We start from the raw sequence: 12,037 nt of genomic DNA, 5'->3' as shown, positions 1-12,037 counted from the left end.
GCGCCCCCCAGTCTGCTGCAGGGGGCAGGACAGGTTAAGAAACTGCCTTAGGGCTTCTGCAGGAAGGGATGAAACGTAGGCCCTTCAAAGGCCAGTCCATAAGCTTGTCACAAAATGTCAGCTCTGGGAGGCGTGTAAGATGCTGACCAGCTCCCGCCCCTCCGCGCACTTCGTGGTGTCGCCAGCTCCCCGGCCCTTCCTGCCACTTACTGGTGGCAGGCATCCGTAGCTCTGACTCGAGGCAGCAGCATGGCTCCCCCAAACCAGCCCCTGCACCTCCCGTCCCATTGTGTCCTGGGGTCGGGGGTGGGGGTCAGGCTCTGGCACCGCTCACCCCCACTGCTGGGGGCAAGCCCCCAGGTGACTGGGGGGTACGCACTGCTCCCCAGCGGCTGGCATGAGTACAAGGAGACACTTCATGCATTTTGCCCGCTGGCCCACCTCAGGCCGACAAGGGACTGGAGACCCCCGCACCTCCTGCCCCCTCACACCCCCCAGACACCCCCCCCCCCAAGAAGCAGTCAAGATTCCATCTAGTAATCAACGGGTTTTATTTTTCCTAGAACTGAAATCATCTACGGTTCTAAGAACTAAACTCCCAAACCTACAGTCAGCAATTTTTCATCAGAGCCCAAGGGAGAGAGGAGACAGGAGACAGGGAGGCAGAGAGGCCACGAGAGGCCGGCGGGAAGGGCACTTGGTTCCCTGTCCTCTCGCGGGTTCAGGTCTGGTGACAACACCCAGGAGACCAGGTGGGGAGGTGAGTGGGAAATGACACAAGGAACACCAAAGCCCCAGCTACAAAAAGAAAAGTCCTCAGACCCCAAATGGAGGGAAGCCTCCTAGGGCACCTCAGAAATGGAGGCAGCAGTGGGGAATGAGGGGGGGGGGGGACACAAAGGGATGGGGTTCTTTAAAATTTTTTTTTGTAATTTTCTTTTATTAAAAACATTTCCTAAAAAATGTGTCTTTTCCTTTATGTCTGGGTGACGTGTGAGTGCAGGCTGGCCTTGAGCAGGTGGGGAGGGGGCACAGGGCATCCAATCTCTGGCCAGAGATCAGAGGGGACGGTTACTCCTCAGCACTCCCAGCCTCGCTGGGGGAAGTCAACCCTCCCATCCCAGGTCCTCCACCCCAACACCTGCAGAGCCCTGGATCTTCTGATGACCAATTACAGCTCCCAGAACGCTTGGGGTCAGCAAAAGGAAAAAAGGGTGCTGTCAATCATCATCAAGGATGTACAGAGGGAGCCCTCCCCCACAAGCTGTCCCACTTTCCCTGAATCTAGGCAGCTGGGATAACAGGCAAGGGAGGAAGGGACAGAAGTGCAGGAAGACACGTCCTCCTGCCTGAGACCCCCTCTCTACAATTTGGAGATGGCCTCTCTCAGGCCCAGAAGCCTACCCACCCCACTATTGAATTCTCCATCCTTTCCACTCCTACGTCTGATCCCAGCTAACCCAGAGGTCCAGAATGCTGGGGAGCAGGGAGGAGGCGTTAGGAGATGAAAACAGCCAGTCCAAGGCCCCTTCGGATACCCTGAAAATAACTCCAGGCAGGGAGGGACACCAGTGGCCTTATCTCCGCCCATGAAGCAGAAGACATGGCCCTGACTCAGATCACAGGGGTGCTGGCGACATGGAGGTGAGGACCAGGTGGCCTGCCCCATCCAGGTCAATCTCCAGGAGCTGGGCTTGGAGTGGGGAGAGTAGGTGGAAGAGGAGAACAGGATGGAGTGGGGGAGGGGTTCCCAGTTTGCAGGCCATGGCCAGTTTCCCCAGTAGCACCCAGACAGCAGCAGGAACGGGGCAGGGGCTCCTCTTGAGACATTGGTGGCTACAGGCTGCAGGGGAGGGGCGGAGGGGAGAAGGGTTATCCGTGTGGCCCCAGGGCTGGCCACACCCCAGCCAGCACCAGTGTCCTAGGAGAGCCCACCCTGCCTCACTGCCGGCCCTCCTCCTCCTCTGCTGCCACCTCTCCACAGGTGGCTGCCCACCCCCCACCCCAACCCCCTGCCCCAGTCCAGCTGCCTCAGGGCAGGAGGCTCCCTCACCTCTCATGATCTCTGATGCCTGGGGCCTCAGCATCTTCCTTGGCAGCCTCTTCCTCCTCTTCCTCCTCCTCCTCTTCTTCCTCCTGAGGAGGCCCCCGGCCAGAGCTGGGCTCAGAAGGGGTGCTGTTCTTCTCCACTTCCACGGGGAGGGGCCTCTCACCCTCCAAGGAGGCTACTTCCTTCTCCTCTTCGGGGTCTTCTGCCTCCTTGGGACGTTTAGGAGAGTCCTAGGTGGGATTGGCAGAGACAAGGCCATTGAGGCTGGGGAGGGAGGCCGTCAGCCACCAACTAGTCCCCCCTCCACCCAGAGGTTCCTTCCAGACCATGCCCACAGTCCTTGTCCCCAGCTCTCTACCAGCTGAAGGGTCTGTGCCCCATTTTCTCAGCAGGGGACCCCACACTGGGAGGTGGTCTCCCCCAGATTAGAATATCCCTGCAGCAGCAGCAACAGGAGCCACCACTGCCCCCCACCCCCAACCAGGGCCCAGGCAGTGGTCACTTACCTCTAGCAGCTCCCCTGCTCTCCTCTTCAGTGCCCCCTTCTCATTCTTCTCCTTGGCTGGCTCATCGATGACCAGTTTCCCTTCCTCGTCACTGCTACCCTCGGCGTTCCCCTTCTTGTCACCATCGCCCTCCGCGGCTTCAGGCTCCGGCTCGGGCTCATCTCCAGAGCTCTTCTTCGGGGTGGACTGCGTGCAGAGACGGTGGAGGCTGAGTGGCACCAGTGTGGCCTGTGGGGCCCCTCCCTGACCCGCCCACGGCCACTCACTCCTTCCTTCTCCCACCTCGCCCCCGCCCCCACCCAGGTGCCCAGTCTCACGAGTGATTGAGACCCACCTCTGTCGGATTAGCCCCGGGCTAAACCCACTGGCCGGGCAGGCAGGGCTCTGTGCAGGAGGGGGGAGGGCTGGAGCAGGAGGCAAAACCTCGGGTCAACTTCTCCCAGAGGGAGCTGGGACCCTTCCCCGCCGACCCCCGCCCCCCACCCTCCCGCCTCATCCTGCCCGGCTCACGAGCACCTCCTCCTGGAAGCCTTTGTGGAAAGAGTTAAGGCCAAGTCCTATGCTCACCCCGGGCCTCAGAAAAGGGGAAAGGGCTGTCTCCACTTACCGCCTCTGTCCTCCTGTCCTTGCCCCCCTCCACCCCCAACCCTCCCAGCCCTTCCTGCAGGCCCCCCCACCCCCACCCCAGGAGCTCCTGCCGGCTCAGCATCCCCAGTGGGTGCACGCCTGCTCTGGAGCCAGTGGCCACACCTGCTCTCCAGGGGCTCTCTGGGGTCGTGGCTGCTCACCTGATAGCCCGAGGCCTTGACGGTAGGGTTGTTCTCGATCTCCCACAGCCCCTCGCTGAACCCTTTCCTCTTGTTGGGCTTGCCAAACTTCTCCTTGGACTCCTCGTAAGGGAAGAGGTCTTTGGGGCCCAGGAATGCCCTGGTGAGAGATGGGAGACTGTGCTCTGGAGCCCTCACTGCCTGAACTGCGTGACCCGAGGGGAAGGGGTGCCGAGGGGAAGGCGTGCCGGCACCGAGGGGAAGGCGTGCCGGCACCACCTCTGGCCCTCCCCACCTCCAGCCCCTCACTCACGTCTCATGGGTCCCGAAAAAAAAGACTTGGTACTTGTTGGCTGTGGACTTCACGGCGGCCTCTGGCATCTCATCAATCTGGGAGCAAGAGTAGGGACAGGAGTGAGTGGAGTCCTGAAGTCACCAAACTGGGGCCAAGGCTGGCCTCCAAGATACTTTAAAACCAGACTGGGAGGGACCCAGATCACCATGATAGTTTTTAAACCCTTCAAAGCAGGAAAACTTTGTTGGAAGTCAGACATGAAGCCCACTGGAAACCAGCGTCAGCATCTCTCCTCTAGGTGCTAGACAGCACCCATCCTGCCTGCCCACGCACCCAGGTCCTAGCTCTCACCCTAGCCCAACCAGTCACCTTTTCCCACCACTCCCGCTGGACTACAGCCCGCCTACAAGTCACTGTGCCCTCAGCGCTGCCTTCCGTGCTGCCTGCTTGAAACCTTGCAGCTTCGGCTCATGACTAGAGGGCCCACCCACTCACATCTCCTCTCAAGCATCAAGGCCTGAATGCCCACGCTGCCACCAATATCTGGATGACCTTGGGCTACTTATTCAACCATCCTCTACCTCAGTGACCTCATTTGTAAGATGGAGAGTGTCATGGTACTGAAGCCACAGGGTGGAGAGTAAATGGCCATCACCTGGCCTGCTGTACCGCCCACAGCGCCAGTTGTCCTCCTGGACCACACTGGTCTCCGGTCTCCCATGCTCATTCACTCCCATGACCTCCCCCACCCCACCCCCTCAGAAGTCTCCACACCTCTCCAGCAGAGTGCGTGTTACGGTCTCCCATGTCAGCACCGAGCACTGCCTAGGTGGACTCTCTGGCAGGTACGGCCAAGGGGCTGCCTATCCAACACCCCCCTCCAAAGCAACGCCAAAGGTCTCCGGGGGGGGCTTTGAAAGCCTCTTGATGTAATCGGATGCTCTCATTTCACAGATAAGGAAACAGGCCCCCCCAAATGACAGGGGAAGTCAGCAAGGGTCTCTGAGCTGGTCTCCTGACTTGACCCCCTGCCTGCCACGTCCTGGGGGCACAAGGAGAGCCATGGTGGGGAAGGTGCAGAGGTGTGTGCTCATGGACAGGCAGGGGCCCCCACAGCCTCCCCAGAGCCCTGGAGAGGCCCAGCAGAGCTGGGGGAGTGGGAAGGACTACAAGTCCCAGCAACACTTGCAGCAGCCCAGCAGCCTAGCAGCCTGGCTTCTCGCCCGACAAGGGCCAGGTGGCCATGTTGACTGGGGCCCCAGGCGCAGATAGGACACAGCAGACCACGGCCGTGAGGAGCAGGGACTGGAACACGGAGCCTGACCTGAGACCCTGGGTGGATGGGCCCCGAGCTGAGGCATGCCCAGGAGAGGGGGCGGGGTCCTGGGCAGGAATCTGAGGGGCATCTTGCTCCAGGCATGTAGTCTGCAGGTTCCTGGGCACCTCCCCCCTTGCCCTGTGGCCTCTGGGGACAGAAGTTCGGCCCCTCCCCCCAGGAAGGCCCAGCACCAACTGGGCCCTCCCCATGACCAGGAGGTTGGGGTGTGTTAGCAGGGGGTGGAAAGGCACGCAGTTCCCCCCACAAACAGGATCCCCATTGCCATGACAACCCACCCCGCCCCCGGGGCCACTCAGCAACCAGGAATGTGACCACCCCTCCCCCCAGGCCCTCTCTCCAGATTGGGGAGGAGGGGACACTAACACACCCCACCCCTGAGCCTGGAGTCTGGCACCTGGGACCCAGGCTGTGCTTGAAACCACAGCTAGGGCTGGAGGGCCCAGGCCTTTCTCTGGGAAGCCAAACCTAGGGTGCAGCTGGAGGAGTCAGGCCTCGGCCAGGACACCTGGGTCTTTTGAGACCTCTCAGAGGGGGGCAAGCAAAAAACAAAATGAGAGCCTCCAGGGCTTAGAGGTCCCAGAAGACAGGCTCAGTACAACAATAGTAGATGCCCTTCCTGAGGCCTCTTCTCTGTGGATTTCGGCCCCACAAACCAGCCACAGGGGTGGGGAGCCAAGGGTCTTGCTGGGAGCACAGCAGGGAACCTTGAGCTCTGCATTCTTGGCGCGCACCTGAGCCCAACCCCCCCCCCACGACTGGACATTAACATGCTCAAGGGGTGAAAGTCAGAAAACTGAGGCTCAGGAGAAGGGGGGGTGGGGCAGGTGAGGGTCAAAAGGAAGGGTGAGAAGGTCTCTCCAGGAGCACTGCCATGGCCAGGGCTGCTCCAACCACAAGGCCATGGGGAACTGTGGAAGGTGGTCAGAGGCAGCTGAATGGTGTGATAGGAACCCAGGAGGCCACCAGCTGCCCAGCCTCAGGGGTGGAAGAGAAACAAAAGAATGGATGAGAATTAAAAATAGAACCACACGCCAGATATACCCGCCCTGCTGACTTCTCGCCAAATAAAGGGTGGGTCTGGAGGAAAGAGGGAAGCCAGGGGCCTGGGTAGATGGGCATCTACCGGGAGGGAGTCAGTCCTGCTCCTGCCTCACCTGGACTGCAGGTACCTGTGGGGGAAGTGCCAGGAGAGTACACTCTTCACTTAATTCAAGTCCCAGCCTCTCATCTCAAAATGGGAGAAATCCCTTCCATCCTTCAAGCTACAAAGGAAATGTCATTTCTTGCATTTTGAAGTGAAGGGCGGTTCTTCTTCCACATAGAGGACATGAGGTCTCAGGGGAGGCCTGTACCCCCAATACAGACATATGTCTCCCAGGCGGTGCCTTTATATCCAGGCTGTGACTCAGAACAAGTGAGTCAAAGCTAAGTGGGTCAGGGTGGGGCCAGAGGAGTGCCAGGGACCCCACTGTACACCCCACCCCCCACTGGCCAACAGGGGAGGGGGTTCTACTTCTCAGCCACTCCAGGAATCTAGGAAGGCCAACTCTCCCAGGACAGGGCCAGTCCATATTCCACGCCGAACCCTCTGCATCTGCCTGGCTCCATCATTCAGACCCCAGCTAACGAAACTAAAATCCCTGAGCCCACAGCCACCACCCCCCACCAGAGGTCTGATGAGGGAACTGAAGCTCCCAGGTGAAGAACAGGGGAGGACTGAACACCTCTCCCCAGCCTCAAACCAAAGCGGAGCCCAGGGCCGCCTGCCCACACAATAGGAAGGCAGGAGGGAAGGCTAAGCCTGCTCAGACTGCCAGCCAGGGTTCTGACCACCACACCCAGAGCCAGGCCCAACCTGACCCAGGAACCGGAAAATCTGGGGCAGGAGACAGTTGGGGCCGGGAAAGTGTGGCAAGCCTAAGTGGCAGAAAGGAGAAGGTGGTGCTGGGACATGGGGGGGTGGGGGGGCAGAGGGAGTAAAGCTGGGTGAGGCCCTCTGGCTGCTCAGGTTTTCTGGGATTGTGAAACAGGAAGCAGAGAGGAGGAAGGAACCTGGGAGGAAAACAGCCCTGAGTCTTGAAGGTGAACTGTTAAGTGCTTGGAGATCCCCCAAGAAGTCAAGCAGGAGGAAGAGGGGAAGGAGGAGGTTAAGATGGAGTCATGCTCTCCCCAGGCAGGTCTTGCCTACCACGTGGCCTCTCTGGCTGGCCTCTCCAGGCACTGAGCTCTCCAGTGTCTCCCAGTCAGCCATCCTCCCCAGAAGTGGGGCTGGGGAGGCAAAGTCCACTCAGTGGCCCTCACCACAGCTGAGGATTCTATTTGATCAGAGGGGCAGTCGAGGAGCTGTCTCAGGAGGGGCCGGGCCCCTTCAGATTCCGCCACTCTAGGGGTTGAGACAGCACCCAGGCATGGTGAGGAGGCTCGCATTTGTCGGTACTTTCAGCATTCAGGGGGGATTCTACCTGGGATATAGGAGCCTTGGGGTCCCATTCCCCAGATGTCACAAAAGCCGGAGCACAAGCAAAGGATGAGATCCTCCTTGAGATCCAGTCGGACTCCCCTGCCAAGCCTACTTCTATCTAAAAGGTCCAGGCCTTGAAAGGAAGACTGCCTCCCTGTCCCGCCCTTCTGTCCTGGAGGCTGAGGGTGAGAGTGAAGACAAGACATTTGGGCATCCCCAGTCCCACGTGCTGCCTCTCCCTGAAGGTCTGTGCCCCCTCCCTCTTCTTTCTTCTGTGCAACCTACATTCCAGCTACACCCCCTCCCGGGGGCCTGGGCCACTGGGCCAGCCTCGAACTTTGTCCCACGCCCAGGAGATAGGAGTGGTAGAGACCTGGGTTCAGTTCTTGCCCTGCCCGGCAGGCCTGGGCATCGGGGCTGAGAAGCCAGATGGATCAAAGGTGCAGGGTAAAGTACACGAGTGTTCACAGGCCACATATAGCATGCACACACATGGCAAAGTGCCTGTGTCCTCACACTGCTCCCCCCCAGCACACGGCCCAGGCCCTTAGGAAGCCCTGGATGCTGGGAGAGCCGCACTTCTCTCTGTACCTGTTCCCACTCAGAGAGGCTGGACATGTAGAAGTTTCAGGGAAGGAGCTCAACAGATAGGGAATTAATCACACTCTTCAGGAGTGGGTACCGAGTGACGAAGTGGCCTAAACAGCTCCAAAAGTTGGCCTGGCAGACTGAACCAGGCCCAGCGCAACGTCCGGACCAGATAAAGACGCTGGGACTCGCGTGGAGAGCGACCTACAGTCTAGAGGCAGTTCTGCACGGCCCCTCAACTCGGTAAACCGCTCTCAGCCCTATTTGGTTCCCCTGAGTCCTACCTCTAGGGGACAGAGTCACACCCGCACCCAATTTCAAAGGCCTCTCCAGAACAACTTTGCAGTAAGCTGCAAAAAACACGGCCCCCTGTGACACCCCCCAACCTCCTCCCGCAGCCTCCCTTCCCCCTCCGTCCTTCCAGGAGCCGACCCAGTCCTTAGAGAGACCTGATGAACACAGCAGGCCGGGCCCTGGGCTCCACCCTCCCACCTGGCCAGGTGCTGGGGTGGGGGGGCGCTGATATTGGCGGGCTAACTCCACCACATGGCAGGCTGGGCCACGGTGGAGGGAGGAGAAGGAGCCCCCCACACACACACACCAGGAAGAGGCGGCCTGGGCAGTCTTCCCGGCCTCCCGGGGGTCCCCCACCCCGCAGCCCCCAATCTGAACCGCCAGCATATGGAGGGATGTTTGCGCGGGGCCGCAGAGCCCGAGGTCCTGGCGGCAAGTCCCGAGCCAGGCTGCCAGACCCCTTCTCACGCCGCCCCGAGCGCTCGGCGACCCTCCCAACTTCAGACCTCTTGCGGCCGCCCCACACCAAAGTTTTACAGGAGCGAACTCCGCCTCCACGCAGCCCTCCCCGGCCCAGGACCCTCCCGCCACCGCGCGGTCCGCGGAAGGTCTGAGCGGGGGCGGCGGCCAGAGGCGACAGCGGGGCTCTCCAGGGGGTCCCCGGCCAGGCCCCGCGCCCCAGGCCGCCGCGCTCGGGGTGGGGGCGGGGGCGGACGCCGCGCTCGCCGGGCCCCCGCCCCCACCATTATGTAACAGGCGGGGGGCGCCGGGGCTCGCGGCGGGTCGGGACTGGGACCCGGCCGCCCCTCGCCCGCGCCCCCTCTGCGCCCTCCCGGGTGTTACGCAACCCAGCCCGGGCCCGGGCGGCGGGCCGCGCTGCTCACCCGGGCCGGCCAGTGCGGGTAGCCCTTCATCTTGGCGAACACCAGGTCCCCGCACTTGTACTCCTTCTGCCGGTTGGAGCGCGACATGGCGGGGCTCCGGGCGCCCCGGGCTCCGCGCCGCGCCGGCGAGCGTGAGCACAAGTTTGCGCGCGCGGCGGTGGCGGCGCCGCTGCGCTCCGAACCTCGCGCGGCCCCCGCCTGGATGGCGGCCCCCGGCCCCAGCTCCGGCGCGGCCACGGTGTGCGCCCCCGCCGCTCGGACGGGGCGGGCGCGGAGGCGGCGGCGCGGTGCTGCGAGCTCGTGCGGTTGTTTGTGTTTGAAATTCAATTGCTCCCTCCTCGGCTCGAGGCCTCTTCCTCCTCCCCCGCCGGCCCCCTCCCCCTCCTCCCCCGCTCCCCTCCCCCTCCCGCGCCGGTTCGATGCGCGCGGCGCTCGACGCCCCGGGCCTGCCGCGGCCCGACGCCCAACCCGGGGCCTCCCGGCGGCGCGCGGCGGCACAGGCGCGAGGAGTCGAGCGCCGAGCGCGCCGAGCGGGCTTTGTGTGCTGCTGTCGGGGGGCGCCCGCCCGCAGGCCCGGCGGGAGGAGCCGGCGCCGGGCTGGACGGAGCGGCCTGGCGCCCCTCCCCTGGCCCGGGGGGCGCTCGCAGGCGGGGTGGCCGCGGCCACGGGGTTCGTGTGGACGCGAGCGCTCCCCGCCCTGCGGGGCCCGACGTGCGGACGGCCTCGGCCGGGAGGGAGACGCTCGAGTCGGGGAGCCGCCTGGTGTCCGAGGGCTCGAGGCACGAAGCGGTCGCGTCCTGGGGCTGCTCCCGGGCTCGCCACGCGCTAAGCCCTCAAGGATGAGCGGTGCACCGCACAAAGCCAGTAAACCCCAAGCCGCCCGTGCACAGAGCCGCGAAGCCTGGGAACCCGCACTACCGTTCCGGGGAGCGGGGGTTGGATGGAACTGGGGCGGAATCCGGGAGGGCTTCACAGAGGTGGTGCCTAGAGCTGGGCCCGAGAGAACCGAGCGCTCGCGCTGGGTTCCACGGACCACGTTTTAGCTGCTGTCCTGTGTTGGCAAGTGTTTGGAGTCAGAGCTGGAACTCGGGTCTCTTCCCACGAAGCCAAACATTTACCGTAATTATTTCTTTGCTTTGCCGTCACTGCTCATCTTGGATTTGCTCAAATCCAGAGACCAACGGTCTCTTAGAAATAAGATACTTGGATCTCTTGCAGTACTTCCAGATCCTTAATATTTTGCACTGGGTGTTCTGGATTTGAATAGGTAATATACACATGCTTTTCTTCCCACTGGTTTCCTGATTTCAAAGCGTATGCAAAGTCCCCCTGCAAGGAAGCAGAGATGGGATGCAGCCCAAAGGCCGAGGTCCACCTTCTCCTGACAATTCGGACCCCTTGAGCTTTCCTGAGTCAGTTTCCTAAGTGGTAAGGGGATAACCTTCCCACTCTGCCAGGTCTGAGACGAGAGATGGTTATTTGTTAGCTGAGCCTGCAGCTGTTCCAGGCACTCCTCCCTCCATAGCAGTTGGCTGTCCTTATACATTATGTCCTTATGGCAATGCATTTCACAACTTTTGCCTTTATAACAGTGTGGCCTCTCCACATAATTCCCCCTATGATAGGAGTCTCTCTGGCCTGTGCACAGGCGCTGCTGGCACAGAGGGGCACTCCTGTTGCAATAAAAGAACCGTGCATGGCCTCAGCCACAGACTTGTCAATTGGTTTCAATAGGAATCTAAACTTGTTGCAACAGAGCTGCTAGATTCCAGTTGGTGTTTACTCTGTGAGGCATTCCAGTTTGAAATGTTGTCAGTGTGATCCTCTGGTTTCTCTCAGGCTAGTACTTTCCTTAGTTATGATTATTGTTAGCAAAGGATCTTGTCACAAATTCTTAAATGTGTTTCAGTAAATCTGGTGCCACGATAAGTTTCCTTCAAGTGTCCAGGCCAGTGTTATAAATATCCAACAAACGTTTTTCTTTTTTTTCTTTTTTTTAATATTTTATTTATTCATGAAAGACAGAGAGGCAGAGACCTAGGCAGAGTGAGAAGCAGGCTCCATGTAGGAAGCCCGATTGGGACTCGATCCCACTCCCTAAGCAGAAGGCAGATGCTCATCCACTGAGCCACCCAGGTGTCCCATGTTACAAACATGTTTTAAAGTGTTTTCCCAATTTAGTGCACCCTGGTCCAGTTAAAACCCAGAGCCCTATCCATTTCTCCACTCTGTTGCATCATAACAGCCTGTTGGGAGGCCACAGAAAGGCTTCACAATTCTTCAACAAATCTCTTGGGCCTGTCACTTAGTCCATCATGCAGATGCTGGTTGCAATAAAAGGAGCAGGGTTCCCTTTGTTGCAATAATCTCCTGGGCCTTGGTTGCAATTTAATATCCAAGTTCTCCTTACAATAACATCCTCAGCCACCTCACAGCTGGCCCTAACAACCAAGCCAAGTGCAGAGGGTCAGTTACACGGGTGGCCAGGCATAAGCCTACTTCCCCTGGGAGTCAGACCTAACTTTTATGCTCTGCAGATTTGAGTGTGCAAACAAATCATCTGGGAATCCTCTTAAAAAAAACTCGGTAGGGGACTCCTGGGTGGCTCAGCGGTTGAGCACCTGCCTTCGGCCCAGGGTGTGATCCTGGGGTCCCAGGATCAAGTCCCACATCAGGCTCCCTGCATGGAGCCTGCTTCTCCCTCTGCCTATGTCTCTGCCTCTCTGTGTCTCTCATGAATAAATAAATAAAATCTTAAAAAAAAAATAAACAAAACTCAATAGATATGGGATGGATGCATTTCTAACAACCCCCAAGGTGCTGCTTCTACCTTGGACCACCATTTGAGTAGTA

General features: G+C 60.0%; 1 protein-coding gene across 1 annotated transcript; it reads right to left on the bottom strand.

Moving 5' to 3' along the window:
* Nucleotides 1–534: 534 nt before the first annotated feature.
* HDGF (heparin binding growth factor) lies at nucleotides 535–9,532 on the bottom strand. The gene is made up of 6 exons (XM_055323614.1): nucleotides 9,185–9,532; nucleotides 3,637–3,713; nucleotides 3,345–3,483; nucleotides 2,557–2,742; nucleotides 2,054–2,280; nucleotides 535–1,843 (listed from the first exon to the last, which is right to left on the bottom strand). The coding sequence occupies exons 1-6, from the start codon at nucleotides 9,269–9,271 to the stop codon at nucleotides 1,837–1,839; spliced, it is 723 nt and encodes a 240-aa protein (XP_055179589.1). The 5' UTR covers nucleotides 9,272–9,532; the 3' UTR covers nucleotides 535–1,836.
* Between the last annotated feature and the right edge of the window lie 2,505 nt (nucleotides 9,533–12,037).

The sequence above is a fragment of the Nyctereutes procyonoides genome, unplaced genomic scaffold (genome assembly GCF_905146905.1).
Source record: "Nyctereutes procyonoides isolate TBG_1078 unplaced genomic scaffold, NYPRO_anot_genome, whole genome shotgun sequence".
Lineage (NCBI taxonomy): Eukaryota > Metazoa > Chordata > Mammalia > Carnivora > Canidae > Nyctereutes > Nyctereutes procyonoides.
Note: the sequence above shows the minus strand (reverse complement) of the source record. Positions and strands in the feature narration are given on the sequence as shown.